Consider the following 15,774-nt stretch of genomic DNA (forward strand, 5'->3'; position numbering starts at 1 on the left):
GGTCTTGCCCTATATTTGGCATTGCCCCTGACCTGTTGGAACATTTTGTGGTTGTTCCAAGAACTGTTTACTTAAGAATATTTTTGGGAACTGCTCTCAGAAGGGAGGGGCTGGGCTTCGTGGTGAAAAGTTCATGTTTCCATCAAAGATCAGTAATTTAATTTTTATTCTTCATTCCCCACTTCTTCTTGTAAGTAGCTCTAATCTTAGAGTGATGTTTCAGTCTCTTGTAGGATCTGGTATTGTTGCCACAGGTGAAATGGAGTGTGAGGATTAGGAGAGTTGGGAGGGCCATCTCTGTGCAGCAGGCGCTTAAGAGGATTATCAGTAGTAGCCACCATCCAGTCATCTTGTTGTTGGTTTTCTTTATCCTGATTGGCGGCTCTCTTGACGTGGGAGGCATGGATCTAAGTGGCGATTCCGTCTACTTTTACTGATGTGGGGGGTCGTCAGTAGCACCAGAAAGGGTCCTTTCCACCGGAGCTCAAGTGTACCAGCACAGTGTCGTCTGACAAGGACGGAGTCTCCGATCTGAAACTTGTGGGGTACCGTGGTGTCCCCTGGGGCGTAGGTCGCTTTGATCTGGTCCCAAATCTGGGTTCTGACAACCTCTAGGGCCTTTAGGTGAGCAAACAAAGTAGAAGGTAAGGACGGGTCAATGTTGGGATCCAATATCCCATCAGACCTGGTCAAGGGGGGCGGTCCCTCATACAAGATCTCATAAGGGGTGAGTCCGAAACGTCCAGGTGTGTTCCGGACTCGGAGAAGCGTAAAGGGAAGGAGGGCCACCCAGTCTCTACCACCGGTCTCAATGGACAATTTAGTCAAGGTCTCTTTTAGGGTCCTATTCATTCTTTCTACCTGTCCTGAACTCTGGGGTCTATATGCACAATGTAATTTCCAATCAGTCCCCAGGTGTGAGGCCAGTCCCTGACTTACCTGGGCAACGAAAGCGGGTCCATTATCTGAACCAATTACCTTAGGAATTCCAAACTGCAGCAGAATTTCTTCGAGGATTTTCTTGGCTACCACCTGAGCGGTCTCAGCTTTAGTGGGGAAGGCTTCTACCCACCCAGAGAAGGTATCTATGAACACTAGTATATATTTGTTACCATACAATCCTGGTTTAACTTCTGTAAAGTCTACTTCCCAGTAGACTCCTGGCCTGTCCCCACACTGGCGTTTTCCTTGCGGTAGGCAAGGCCGAGTCGCATTAGTGAGGGCACAGGCCGTGCAGGATTCAGTGACTTCTCTTATTATGGCCTTAAGTCTCAAGATATAATAATTGGAAGACCGGATCAGTTGAGTCAGTTTGTCTGGGCCTAGATGGGTCAGTTGGTGCAATTTTTGAACATATTTTTTTTCCTTCTTCTGTGGGCGAGATAATCCGTCCATCTAAGGTTTGTGCTAATCCATGGAAGTGAAATTCCCGGGCCTTGCTGTGGCAGACCATCGATTCTACATCCCGCAGGTCTTGGTCTGAGTAGGTGTAACTGGGACCGATGGGGAGAGGGGGGTCGGGAAATGCCGCTTCTTTCTGTTCTACTAAAATCTGTGCTCCCTGGGCCGCCTGTTTCGCNGCTGCATCAGCCCTCTGATTCCCTTGAGATACCGAATCAAGTCCCCTTTGGTGGCCCAAGCAGTGGATAATGGCTATTTTCTTGGGCTGATGTATAGCCTCAAGGAGGGCAAGAATTTCTTCTTTGTTTTTTATCTCCCTGCCTGCGGAAGTGAGCAAGCCCCTTTGCCTATAGATGGCCCCATGAATGTGGGCTGTGGCGAAAGCATAGTGGCTATCAGTATAGATGTTGATGGTCTTACCTTCTGCCAGCCGCAGGGCCTGGATTAACGCCATGAGTTCTGCCTTCTGAGCTGACGTCCCTTCTGGAAGACTACTTGCCCAGATTACCTGCTTATGATCCACCACCGCCGCCCCCGCCCTTCTTTTTCCTTCGACTACAAAACTGCTACTGTCAGTGTACCAATTAGGCACTCCTGGCCACGGTTGGTCAGTCAGGTCTTTTTTTGTCCCAGTTTCTTCGGCCAGGATGTCAGCACAGCGGTGTGCAGGGGTAGCGTTACCTGTCAAAGGGAGAAGGGTGGCAGGGTTGAGAATGGCTGGTGGGGCAAAAGTCACTCGGTCATTTAATAACAGGCTCTGGTAATGAGTCATCCGGGCATTAGTCATCCACCTGTCAGGAGGCTGTCTTATGATGCTCTCTAGGGCATGGGGGGCGGTCACAGTCACTTGTTGGCCCATGGTGAGTTTATCAGCATCTTTGACAAGCAAAGCTACTGCTGCAATGGCTTTTAAGCAGGAAGGCCACCCGCTGGCAACAGGGTCTAGTTTCTTTGACAGGTAAGCTACAGGTCGTTTCCATGGTCCCAGAGTCTGAGTCAAGACCCCACGAGCCACACCAGCCCGCTCATCAACATATAGAGTGAAAGGCTTGGTTAGGTCTGGCAAAGCCAGAGCTGGGGCTGTAAGCAGGGCTGTTTTTATACTGTCAAAGGCTCTTTGATGTTCCTCAGTCCATGTGAAAGGAATTTTTTCTTTAGTAAGCGGATACAGAGGGGCCGCCAGCGTTGCGAACCCCGGTATCCAGAGTCTACAGAAACCCGCTGTTCCCAGAAACTCACGTACTTGGCGTGGGGTAGTGGGGGTCGGGATCAGCATCACAGTCTTTTTTCGGGCTTCAGTAAGCCACCGCTTCCCTTCTCGCAGAGTGTACCCTAGATAGGTTACTTCGGTGCGACATAACTGGGCCTTCTTGGCCGATATCCGATACCCCTACTCACCCAATTCGTTCAGGAGCTTCTTGGTTCCATCAAGGCATAGTTCCTAAGTGGAGGCTGCGACCAGTAGGTCATCTACATACTATAAAAGAGAGATCTGAGGGTTCTGTGCCCTAAAAGGTGCAAGGTCGCGGTGGGGCGCTTCATCAAAGAGGGTAGGGGAGTTCTTGAATCCCTGAGGCAGTCTAGTCCAGGTTAATTGGCCTGTATATCCCCCTTCTGGGTCTCTCCATTCGAAGGCGAACAGGGCTTAACTATTAGGGTGTAACCGGAGGCAGAAGAAAGCATCCTTTAAATCCAAGACAGTGTACCAAGCTCGATCTGGTGGAAGAGAACTTAGCAAATTGTAAGGGTTCGGAACAGTTGGGTGTATGTCCTGTACTCTTTTATTGACCTCTCGCAGATCCTGCACTGGTCGATAGTCATTAGTCCCAGGCTTTCGTACTGGCAGGAGAGGGGTGTTCCATGGAGATTGACAAGGTACCAAGATTCCTTGGTTTAGGAGTCTCTGAATGTGTGGCCGGATGTCTTCCTTTGCCCCCTTGCTCATAGGATATTGTTTTATGGATATGGGGGAGGCATTTGCCTTTAATTCTACCACAACTGGTGGTACTTGTTTGGCTAATCCCATCCCTGCTTGCTCAGCCCATATTTCAGGAAACTCAGACAACCATTCGGGGGCTGGTAATAATTGCTTGTGCTCTTGTTCATGGAGGCGATATTCTTCTTCTAGATTTAGAACCAGGCAAGCTACCGGTGTCTCCCCCCAAGTCACTTCTGGCCCCTTGGGGGTAAACTGTACTTGAGCCTTAAGTTTAGTGAGTAAGTCCCAACCCAGGAGGGGGGCAGGGCACTCAGGGATCACCAGGAAAGAATGAGTCACTTGTTTTTTTTCCAATTTCTAGAACACACTTGGTGGTCCAGGGGTAAAATTTGCTACCAGTGGCTCCTAGTACCATGGTCCTTCTCAAGTGAGAATCTTTTTTTTCTCCCGGTGGTCTTTTGGCCCCGTTGCCCAGGTACCCTGACTGTCCAGTTCCTGACTTTTTATTACCTACTACTGTGCCCAAAATTCTGGTTAAATTTCTTTCTTGTCTGCGGTTACGCCGGTTTTCCCTTTCCTCTATTTCTCTCTTTTTTCTATTCTGCTTCTCTTCCTCTGTCTCTCTTTGTGATACACTTTCTCTCTTCCTTTACTAAGTCCTGTAGGGTATAGTCCTGGAGTCCCGGTATGCCTCCATGAGGCGTTCTAAAAAGACAGAGAGTGGCTCCATTGGTCCCTGCAGGACTTCTCTCACCTTAGCCAAATTAGTGGGCTGACGAGCGGCTCCTTTGAGACCTGCCACTAGAGTCCGGCGATAGATCAGGAGACGCTCCCTACCTTCCGCTGTGTTGTAATCCCAATTGGGGCGAGTCAGTGGGAAAGCTGCATCTATGAGGTTGGGGAGACCGGTGGGAGTCCCATCCTGCCCAAGGACATTCTTGCGGGCCTCTAACAGGATTCTCTCCCTCTCCTCTGTAGTGAAGAGGACCTGCAGAAGCTGCTGGCAATCATCCCATGTGGGTTGGTGGGAGAACATGAGGGACTCAAGGAGTCCTGTTAAACCTGTAGGATTTTCTGAAAAGGAGGGATGGTTAGTTTTCCAGTTATAAAGATCTACTGAGGAAAATGGCTAATATTGGAGGGGACTGAGGTCATTTGGGCCCGGAGGTGGACCGCCTACATAGCTTCGGAGGGGGAAGGCTACGGTGGAGTCAGGTCCCGCTGCCCCCTCTGGGCTGCGGCCTCGCCCCCTCTGGGCTGCGGCCTCGTTGACTCCGGGTCCCTGCCGCTGGTCCAGTTGCCTCACCTCCCTCAGAAGAGTGTTGGGGGGGAACCGCAGGCTCAGGCGCCTCGGGGGCTGGTGGCAATGGCTGAGGTGCAGGGTAAGGGGGAGGTAGGGCATCACCCCACATGAGGTCTTCTACCTCTGGATAGATTTTGGGAGGGGCTAACGGTTCCTGTCAAGGAGTTCCGGACTCCTGAGCAACCGCAACCGTAGTCTTAGGGAGCCCAGAGACCCAGGGTTTTACCCAAGGAGGGGGAAACTGGCCTAGATTTTGCCAGACAATGATGTATGGCACCTGGTCGGGATGGCCAGTTTGTTCCTGGTAAACACACTGTCTGACTGCAAAAATGAGAGAAAGATTAAAGGTTCCCTCGGGTGGCCAGCCAACACCGAAAGTTGGCCACTCAGAGGTGCAGAAGGTTTGCCAAGGCCTCTTTCGGACCTCCACTGATAGATTATAAGCCCTAGTTTTAATTTCTCTCCAATGATCAAGAGTTAAAGACAGTGGGGTGCTTACTGCCTGACCCATTTCTAGTTCGACAAGGCACACAATAGACACGGACACGAACAAAAAGGAAAAGAGAAACCAAAATCGTCTCTGACCCGGAGTTGACCAGAGAAACTGAAAAGATTCAGACGGCCTCAGAGGAGGTTGCTGACACCGATCGTCAAGGAGAAGAACTGCCTCCTGACTGTTCCCGTGGGGGTCCACCAGGCGTCCCTGGTCCTCCCCCTGTCCTCCTGGGACGTCTCCCAGGGTGAATGGACGGTGGACACCTAGATACGTCTATCTTTATCCACCCCACTGTCCCTCTCGGAGCGCGGTCTCGAAGAGCGTCCGCAAAACCGAAACTGCGATCGCACCAGACTTTCAGACAGGACACCGATACCAGACTAAGACAAGACAAAGAATCTTACCTTGAAGTGGGCCTCGGACCTCTGGGTGGTCGCGCAGATCCCGGACGAGCCCCCAAATGAAAGACCCCCCGAAGGGAGACCCTCACTCAAGCCTCGGGACCTTAGCGCTCACCCACAAGGACTCAGAGACCAAGATTTAAAGGGCAAAGAAACAGATTTATTAAAGCCACACAAGCAAGAACATAGACCAGCGAGCTGGGGCCGAAACTCATACACCAAGCACAGTGTAGAGGAGAATCNACCCCGACTCAAATTTTTCACAAGCTTTTAAAGGCAAAAACCACAAGCTGGGAGGGGGAATGGGGAGGAGACAGGGGAATTTTGGGGAACTTTGACAACCACAAGTTTGCTTAACCGAGGGGTCATGTCCTATATTTGGCAATGTTTCTGGCCCNCTGGAACATTCTGCGGTTGTTCCAGGAACCCAAGGGGTCTTGCCCTATATTTGGCATTGCCCCTGACCTGTTGGAACATTTTGTGGTTGTTCCAAGAACTGTTTACTTAAGAATATTTTTGGGAACTGCTCTCAGAAGGGAGGGGCTGGGCTTCGTGGTGAAAAGTTCATGTTTCCATCAAAGATCAGTAATTTAATTTTTATTCTTCAGAAGATTAAGTAGAGAGGGTTATAGAACAAAAAAATTAAAGGAGGAGAGAATCACATGGGAACATACTATTCTAGAAGCTCCCGAAAATATGTCCATACATAAAATGAGTTCAAATGAAGTCACCATATAGAGGAAAATTAATGCTCTAACCAGTCATTTTATGCCTCCAAGCAAAACCTCCAGGGCTGGAGATGTGCTATATACTGTTGATCTACTGGCCAAATGAGTCCCATGGAAACTCCACACATCATAGGCTATTGCTGGGGTAAATTTGGTCCTTCAGAAAACTGATGCTACAATCTTATTACTAAATACAACCCTTACACTGAACAAAAAGATGAAGTTGGAGAAATAAATGTGTGGCCCAACTTGAAGTTCCATCTCTGTAACATTCATGTTGCTAGTAGGTACTCTTCACGTGACTAGAGGAGAAAGGGAATCATTGATCATCCAGCTACAAATTTTGAGACCTATAATCACGGCCTTCCTGCAAGACATCCTGGTGCCACAATACTACAAATGTCATGGTTTTCACCAACCACTTTAACCTTATCTGGACACTGCGAAAGTGGCCAAGAGCCTGAGACTACATAGATCACAGGCCAAAGAGAAAACCTTATTTCTTAAAAGTACATGACAACAAAATGACTCTTAATATTTTTATACCCATAGATGGGAACTCTCAACTATCACCAACAAAACAAACAAAACACCATCTTCTTGGACTAGATGGGAATTAACACTGGTGCTATTTCAACCTTACATTGTTTCTTGATGAAAATCTTTTCCTGTTTAAAATTTTCTAGAAATGAGCTTATGTACTTATATACAATGTTGATGTAGTTACTTTTTTATTTCTTTCCTAAATAATTTATATTATATCCTAGTAGATGTATAATAAGATGATCAGTGTTATTAATTACAGCACTTGAGAAATGGGGACCACATGATTGCACTCTCGAATTTTTTTTTATAAATTGCCTGGGAGATTTGAACTAATTCAACATTTTGAACATCCAGGTAGACCATTGAAGGCCATTGTACCTATTGCTACTATTACACATTCTTGGTGAACAAATGGGTTTATTTGGGGTTATCTCTAGGAGTATGATTGGGGAGTTATTTGCAGAAATTCGTACTCAAAGATAACTGCACTGCAAAAATGCTTAGTTATGCCTGGGGGATGAATATGAAAGCTATTGTCCTGGAGATCCCTATCTAACATTCAGGTAGATCTGTCATGGAGAATCTCACCCTTTTAAACAATTGATCACTTAACAACAAAAGCAGCCTAGGGGAGAGAATCTGATGAGCATTACAACTTTGTGGTTTTTCTTTGTATAATACTCCTTGAGCATCTTAATATTTATTTCTGGAGTTTCCCGAGGCTCCTCCCTCCCAGCAGGAGGGATTGTTTTTATTCAGAGAAAGCTGCATAACAAGAAAAGGCATAACAAGTTTTCATTATCCATTTATTTGTTGATGAACCATTAGTTTAGCTCTAGGAGAATTTATTGTATACAAAATGGGACCCTATTATTTTAAAGAAAACATAAATCACAAAGTTATGGATGCTAATGAATGAGCTTAGGATATATAATATAAAGGGTAGCCATTAAGTCTCAGAAAAAAAAAGTAACATATGTTGTTCCCTCATATGAAGATTATAGCCTATAGAGTGGTTCATATAGTCATACTGCATAAAATTCATATAAATATATATAAGAATGCCACATTAGATTTTACATTTTCACATATAATATATATTTAACCTTCTTTTCCTTTTGACAGGTTATATTGTATCCAAATATACATAACTTCTAACACACATTTGTGTGCACGTGCAGAGAGAGAGAGAGAGAGAGAGAGAGAGAGAGAGAGAGAGAGAGAGAGAGAGAACCAACAAACAAAAATTAAAAAACAAACAATAAAACATACAAATAATAGCAAAAATAAAACCCAGGAGTTTTGTTTTTTTGTTTGTTTTGTTTTTGTTTTGTTTTGTTATTTTATTTTAGCTGACCTCTTTTGGGTTTGGGGTTTTTCACGTCATGTGGTTGATACACACATTGAATGTGGTCAATCAAAGTGCATGATATATTTATTTTAGAAAGCATTTATAATAAAGCTTTATCTAAGAAAAAATAACCAGATGATAACTGGAAATGTTCAAACTATATTAAAAGCATGCATTTTTCCCCCAAACATACTTAGTGTATTTGGTGTTCCTCTGTGTCTGTGGAGGTTCAGTCCACCCAGGAGGCACAGTATACTCCCGGGACCTGGAAAAGGTGCCGGAAATGCTATAGCTTTTTATAACGGTGAGGCAGGACACTCTGCATGGAATAAATGAGGCTTCAAAGCCATGGAAACAATACTTACTGATATTTCCACAAGTTCTCTTTGAGTAGGTTTAAATACTCTTTATTCCGTGATACTTTCAGAGTATGTAGCCATTCTAAAATTAGGACTCTGCACTAAAGAAGAATTACTTAAAGAAGATGGAAAGGGTTTTAAGTAATTATGAAAGATGGGAGCTTCAATTAAGATTTAGGTCCATTAAATATCTGAAAAGCACTTCTTAAATAAATGCAAAGCAGTTTTTGTGTAATGCCAGTGACTGATGGCACACTTTAAAACACAAAGGCAGACGAAGAGGAATCATTCTGTAATTGCATGACAATAATCTCTGGCACTTTCTTACTGTCCACTTATTACCCTTCACCTACACATCAGCCAATTTCAATCATGGTTTGATATATATATATATATATATATATATATATATATATATATATATTTTTTTTTTTTTTTTTTTTTTTTTTTTGCAAGGACACAATAGGAACATTCCACTTACTTCACAATGGAGTTGGGGGATTTACTAAAATTACTGAGGGTTCTCTGTTTTCTGTGTCATTTGTCAACACCTTGGTCTAAAGCAAGCCAGCAAAACTGGAATATGCACAAGAGGCCCTGCCTTGGGCCCTTTTGAATTCATTTAAATAAGTTCCATGAAAAATTCTCTGCAATGAATTTTAAGTATGCCTTGGCCATTGCTTTCATATTTCCATGATAGATTGTGCTCTTGCTTGATAAAGGACTACTGATTTAATACTGGCAAAAATATTCCCTCATTCCCAGTCTGAAAATTTCTAGTCTATATCTCTTGTGGAAAAAATTACACCTTCTTTTGGCCTGCCTGACTTTACAGTAACTAGTAAAATGCCTTTCTTATTAATCAGCAAACACTTTTATTCAAACCATGGTCATTATTAACAAACGTTTAAAATAAAATATATAATTCTGACACTAAATTTTTGACAGGACTGATTTTGAGGACCAAAATACTATCATTGTCTTTAAGGTTAAAAAATAAATAATATAAAAGGCTTTTGTTGTATTACTGTGCTGACATTTAAATTGATATTATGATATTGTGACAGGCAAATTCACCAACTGGGTATTTGATGCTAAATATAAACTGCACTTTTTACACATGTATGATTCATGCTTGAAGTGACTTGTGTGAAATATCCATTATGAAGCTGGGGAGAGAGCTCAGAATGTAGGATCCAGAACTTCTCTTGTAGGAGATCAGAGTTCACTAGGATCCCAGCACTTACATTTGGTGGCTCACAGTCATGTGATGACTAGAACTCCAAGGAACCTGATATATTCTTCTGACCTGCTGTGGTACTTTACTCACATGAACAAAACCACACTCAAAATTATGTGTATACACATATAAAAAAGATTTCAAAGCTATATATTTCTATGAGGAGGACAGATAGCTTGTTCTCCCTCAGAACTCTTTGAATTATTTCCGTAGGACTTGAAATGACATCTTGTAATTGAAGATGGACATAAAACTAAAGGAAAAAAAAACTAAAAAAAAACATGACAGAATGCTGTAGAAAAGCTATGTCAGCACATGGTCAAAATTTCCACAGATTGTCTAGAGAATTACAATTGTTAATTGAGGAAACAGCTGTATTCTTATCAGTAGAAGCACATTTTAACTAGAGATTTTAAAGAAAAAATTCTGAAGACATTTTCCCGAGGCAGGCATTTTTAAGCCTGATTTAGTGTCTTGATTTCTTTTCCTGTTGTTTCAATAAAAATACTTTGGCAGAGACAACTTCAGGGAGAAAAAGTTTATTTTACCTTTCAGTTTCTGAGTGTACTGGAAATTGTTATGGTAAATGTATGTTCAGAGTTGTAGAAAGATGTCTGGTCATATGACCATCAGGAAATGGTAATAGTAAACGAGCCAGGCTAAGATACTCATAGTCTAGCCCTGGTGTCTTACCTCCACCAACAAGGTCCCACACCCTAGGATTTCACATCATTTCAACACAATTACATGAGCCTATGTGGGACATTTCACATTCAACCCATAATATTACCTGCTACAATGTGTCTAGAAGTCTCAGAAAGAAATATGCAAATAATGAAACTATATATCATTACTCTGTAATATTTAATCCATGCTAATATGCATTGTATATGTAATTAAAATAATGATAGTAAGTGATGAATGTAAATAGCCTTTATACTCATAATTACATATCTGAAATTCATAGGCAAATGGATGGAACTTGAGAATATCATACTGAGTGAGATGACTCAATTACAAAGGAACACACATGGTATGCATTCACTGATAAGTGGATATTAGCCCAAAAGTTCGCAATACCCAAAACACAATTCACAGACCATATGAAGCTCAAGAAGAAGGAAAACTAAAGTGTCTATATTTTGGTCCTTCTTAGAAGGGTGAACAAAATACTCACAGGAGGAAATATGGAGACAAAATGTAGAGCAGAGACTGAAGGAAAGGCCATCCAGAGACTGCCCCATGTGAGAATCCTTCCTATATACAGCCACTAAACCTAGATATTATTACAGATGGAAGTGCTTGCTAATAGAAAGCCTCATATGGCTGACTCCTGAGAGTCTCTGACAATAGCCTATCAAATACAGAGGAGGAAGCTCACAGCCAACGATTGGACTGAGTACAGGGGTCCCAGAATGGAGGAGATGGAGAAGGGACTGAAGGAGCTGAGGGGGTTTTCAGACCCATGGAGGGAGCAATAGTATCAACAATCCCCTGAATCTTCCAGGGGATACCAAAGAATACACATGGAACAACCCATGGCCCTGACCACATATGTGGCTAAAGATGACCTTGTTGGACATCAGTGGGAGAAGACGACTTTGGGCCTGAGGGTTTTCAATGCCCCAGTATAGGAGGATGCCAGGGTGGGAAGATGGGAGTAGGTGGGTGGAGGCCACCCTTATAGAGGTAGGGCAAGGGGGGATGGGATAGGAGGTTTCTGAAGGGGAGGTATGGAAAGGGGAAAACATTTGAAATATAAATAAAGAAAATATCCCAAAAAAAACATAAAGAAGAAAAATATATATAATAAGATAATACACATGGTCTTTTTACTTAATAATACTTGTGTAACCTATATTACATCTTCTTATATGTCTAGTATCTAGGTACAGTATATTTGTTATACTGTTAAAATATAAAATTACAATAGATAGCTCCTCTTTATTAGAACAGATTTTCATATTTAAAGAAATGAGTGAAAACTTTGCAAGAAAAATCAGTTAAAGTAATTTTCTTATTTGCTATGTCTTCATACAATAGTTGTGGATGATGTGCAATGCTTCCTTCTTCTTTAGGATTAATGTCATAGGTCAAACCTGAGGTAAATCTAGACTCTATTTTTTTGAGAACACACAACCTGATATAATCACCCAAATTGAAAATCTAGAAGAGAAATGCAACCTAACAGGGTCTTATAAATCTTTCCAGTAATGTCTCATGGACATGCCACATGGATTTCTTTAAGCTAATGATGGACAACAGGGTAAATAGTCTTTTAACCAGGAAAGGGTATCTTACAGGCATGATAAGTAATTTGACAGCATGACCACATATGTGGCTGAAGATGACTTTGTTGGACATCAGTGGGAGGAGAGGTCCTTGGGTCTGAGGGTGTTCAATGCACCAGTGTAGGAGAATGTCAAGGCAGGAAGATGGGAGTGGGTGGGTGGGGGAGCACCCTCAGAAAGGCAAGGGGAGGGGTGATTAGATAAGGGGTTTCTGTAGGGAAAACACACTTTCAGTTTTTGTCTCACTATTTTAGTACATGGATCTTTTTTCCTCAGCTAGATTTAGGCACTTCAATGTTTAATTGCACCATGGTCATAACGCCTGATATCTGGACTGCATTTTCCTTATCAAAAATAGAAAAATTTCTGATGATGGCTTTAGATAACTACTGTTATCTAAATAACATCTCATATGGTTAAGCCTTTGGACTGTTACAGAAACAAACATGTAATTTTAATCTTTGTTTATACAATCCTTTTGGATTTTTTAAGATAAACCAGGTATCCAAAATTAACTCAATTATTTGTCTTAATGTCAAAGCTGATTGAGACTCTCAGCCTTAGAGGACAGGTGGCCTTGGGAAGGACTCTGGTTTCTTGTCTTAGTTACTTTTTTTCTATTCTTGTGATGAAATGCAATGAGTAAGGTGACTTAGAAAAGAAAACCTTTAATTTTGTCACTTGGTTTCAGAAGTTCAGAATGCATGACGGCCAAGCAAAGGAATGGTGACAGTAACTGTAGAGAGTTTACAACTTGATCTGCCATCAGGAGGCAAAGGCAGAGACATACATTTGAGATGACAAGAGTCTTTTGAAGCCTCAATGCCTACTGTGGGTGACACATTTCTCCAAACAGCACCTGATTCTGGCCTTTGCAAACTAGATTTTTCTCATAATCACCCAGTAAGGTTTCCCAGGCCCCTCTAAACAAAACTGGTGGGGACCACCAGGAATAAAGGACAAATTAAGGGATGCTTCTAAGTTCCCTAGGATTTACTTGATCTTTGAAGTCAAAGAGAAAATAGCTTTACATTTCTGTGTCTCTGTCCACATTAATACTGACATCCCAGTGGAGTTATATAGCCACAAAGAAGTTCAGATGCACCAGTCTGGTACTTTAAAGTACTGTGCAAAATTTAGATAAAATTTGAGCTGAAATCAAATATGTTTATAAAAATCTTTATAGACATTCATTTTTATATCAATACTTAGAAATGTTACCAAGAATAGATAAAGAACAAATGAATATGCCATTGATTTATATAGACATTAACATCAGTTTTAATACAATGGGAAGCCAATGAAGTGTAAATTCTGACCGGGTATATGTTGCTGACATGAGCTGGTTACATCAAAGACTAGAGTCTCAGACTTATAAAAAGTTGACAAAGCTGTACCCTTGGGTGAGGCTCAGAGGGATAGCAAGTCTTCCCTTGGTCTGCATGGGAATGTTCGTAGAGTGTGGAGACAATGTCCACAACAGCTTTCTCCTGGAATAATGACAATGTAAAGACTGTGCCTCTGCAGAATCTGATCCTCCCAAGATTAGCTAAAAGTGCCTCCTGATTTAGTCACATAGCATAGATCCTTGATCCTTTATTCACACTGTATATCACAAGCTCTGCCTCTGTGTTCAACTGTATGTACTAAATATGTCACGCTTCAGACAATTTGTAGTTTTTGCATCAGAGAACCTAACTGAGCCAATCTGAGCTTTCCTCATGCAGTTCCATGTCTTTTCTTCATTCTGTTACCTATCCTATTCAGGGTTGTTGGACACAAGTTGTATAAGAGCAGGGCACATCAGTACATAACTTTTGACCTCACAAATCTTTTATAATTATTATCAAATTATTTCATTGATTTCAATTCCAAATATTGTCCCACTTCCTAGTTCTCCTCCCAGAGTTCTTCACCTTATTCTCCTCCCCGTTACTTCTGAGAGGGTGCTCCCCCATACCCCTCCCTCAGACCAATAAAACTCCACCTCCCTACCACAAACCCTGCCCAGAATTCCAGTTCTCTGGGCATCAAGGCTCTACAGAATTAGACACATCTTCTCCCACTGAGGCCAGACAAGAAAATACTCTGCGACATAAATACCAGGGTGACTTAGTTTCTGGGAACTCCCAGGGGCCCAGGTAAGTTGATACTGTTGTTCTTTCCATCAATCTCATTCAGCTGCTGGTAGAGCCTCTGAGAGTACAGCCATGCTAGGCTCATGTCTCTAAGCACAGCATGGCATCAGAAATATAATCAGCGGTTGGTACCTGCCCATGGGATAGATCCCAAGTTGGGCTGGTCACTCAAGTCTTCTCCTTCAGTGTCTGTTTTTTTTTTTTTTAGACAGGAACTCTCTGCATTTCTTTTAGACAGGAACAATTCTGAGTCAAAAATTTGGAAAGTATGTGTATGGCCCTAGCCCTCCACTGGGGTCTCTCTTTACTAGAGCTGGTCTCTCTATCTCTACTTTTTTTTTTTTTTTTTTTTTTTTTTTTGAGACAGGGTTTCTCTGTATTGCCCTGGCTGTCTGGGAACTCATTTGTAGACCAGGCTGGCCTCAAACTCATAAATCTGCCTGCCTCTGCCTCCCAAGTGCTGGGATTAAAGGCGTGCGCCACCATGCCTGGCTTATCCCTACTTTTAAAAACTAATTAATTTATATTTTTTACATTCCATATTTTATTCCCCCATCCACCCTCCGACCATTCAATATAACATACCTCCTCCTCACCCACCTATCTCCACATGGATGTCCCCACCCGCCACCCCAACTAACTACTAAACTCCTGGGACCTCCAGTCTCTTGAGGGATAGGTGCATTGTCTCTGAATGAACAAAGACCTGGCAGTCCTCTACTGTACATGTGTTGGGGGCATCATATCAGCTGGTGTATGCTGCCTGGGTGGTGGTCTAGAGTTTGAGAGATCTCAGTGGTCCAGATTAATTGAGACTGCTGGTCCTCCTAGAGGATTGCTCTTCTCAGCTTCTTTCAGCCTTCCCTAATTCAACAACAGGTTTCACGAGCTTCTGTCCATTGTTTGGGTACAAATATATGCATCTGACTCTTTTAGCTGCTTGTTGGATCTGCCGGAATGCAGTCATGCTATGTTCCCTTTTGTGAGTGTTCCATAACCTCAGTAATAGTGTCAGGCCTTGGGCCCTCCCCTTAAGCTGGATCCCACTTTGGGCCTGTTGCTGGATCTTCTTTTCCTCAGGTTCCTCTCCATTTCCTTCCCTGTAATTGTTTCAGACATCAATTATGGGTCAGAGGTGTGACTGTGAGATGGGAACCCCTCCATCATTTGGTACCCCGTCTTCCTGTTGGAGGTGGGCTCTATAAGCTCCCTCTCCCTACTGATGGACATTTCATGTAAGGTCCTTCCCTTTGAGTTCTGAGGGTCTCTTATCTCCCAGGTCTATGGTGCATTCTGGAGGGTGTCCCCAACTTCCTATCTCCTGAGGTTGCCTGTTTCCATTCTTTCTGCTGGCCCTCAGGGCTTCAGTCCTTTTCCCTAACCCAATACTAGATCAGGTTCCCTTCTTCTTCCCCCCACGCCCTGTCCACATTCCCTCCCAGATCCCTCCATTCCTTGCCCTGCCCCTTGTGTTTTCTTTCTTCTCCCTCCCAAGTGAGACTGAGGCATTCTCACTTGGCCACTTCAGTGTCTGTACAGGTGAGAGTGAGGACCACAGAGGCAGACAGCTTCTGGGACAGG

The 15,774-nt window shown here is 43.0% G+C and overlaps 1 protein-coding gene across 1 annotated transcript; it reads right to left on the bottom strand.

Moving 5' to 3' along the window:
• Window positions 1-206: 206 nt before the first annotated feature.
• On the bottom strand, window positions 207-5,154 carry LOC110308995. Its single transcript, XM_021181335.1, is given in 5 exon segments — window positions 207-443; window positions 445-1,362; window positions 1,364-3,688; window positions 3,690-4,555; window positions 4,587-5,154. Coding segments are annotated over 5 exon segments (4,914 nt in total).
• Between the last annotated feature and the right edge of the window lie 10,620 nt (window positions 5,155-15,774).

This window comes from Mus caroli, chromosome 14 (assembly GCF_900094665.2).
Source record: "Mus caroli chromosome 14, CAROLI_EIJ_v1.1, whole genome shotgun sequence".
Taxonomy (NCBI): domain Eukaryota; kingdom Metazoa; phylum Chordata; class Mammalia; order Rodentia; family Muridae; genus Mus; species Mus caroli.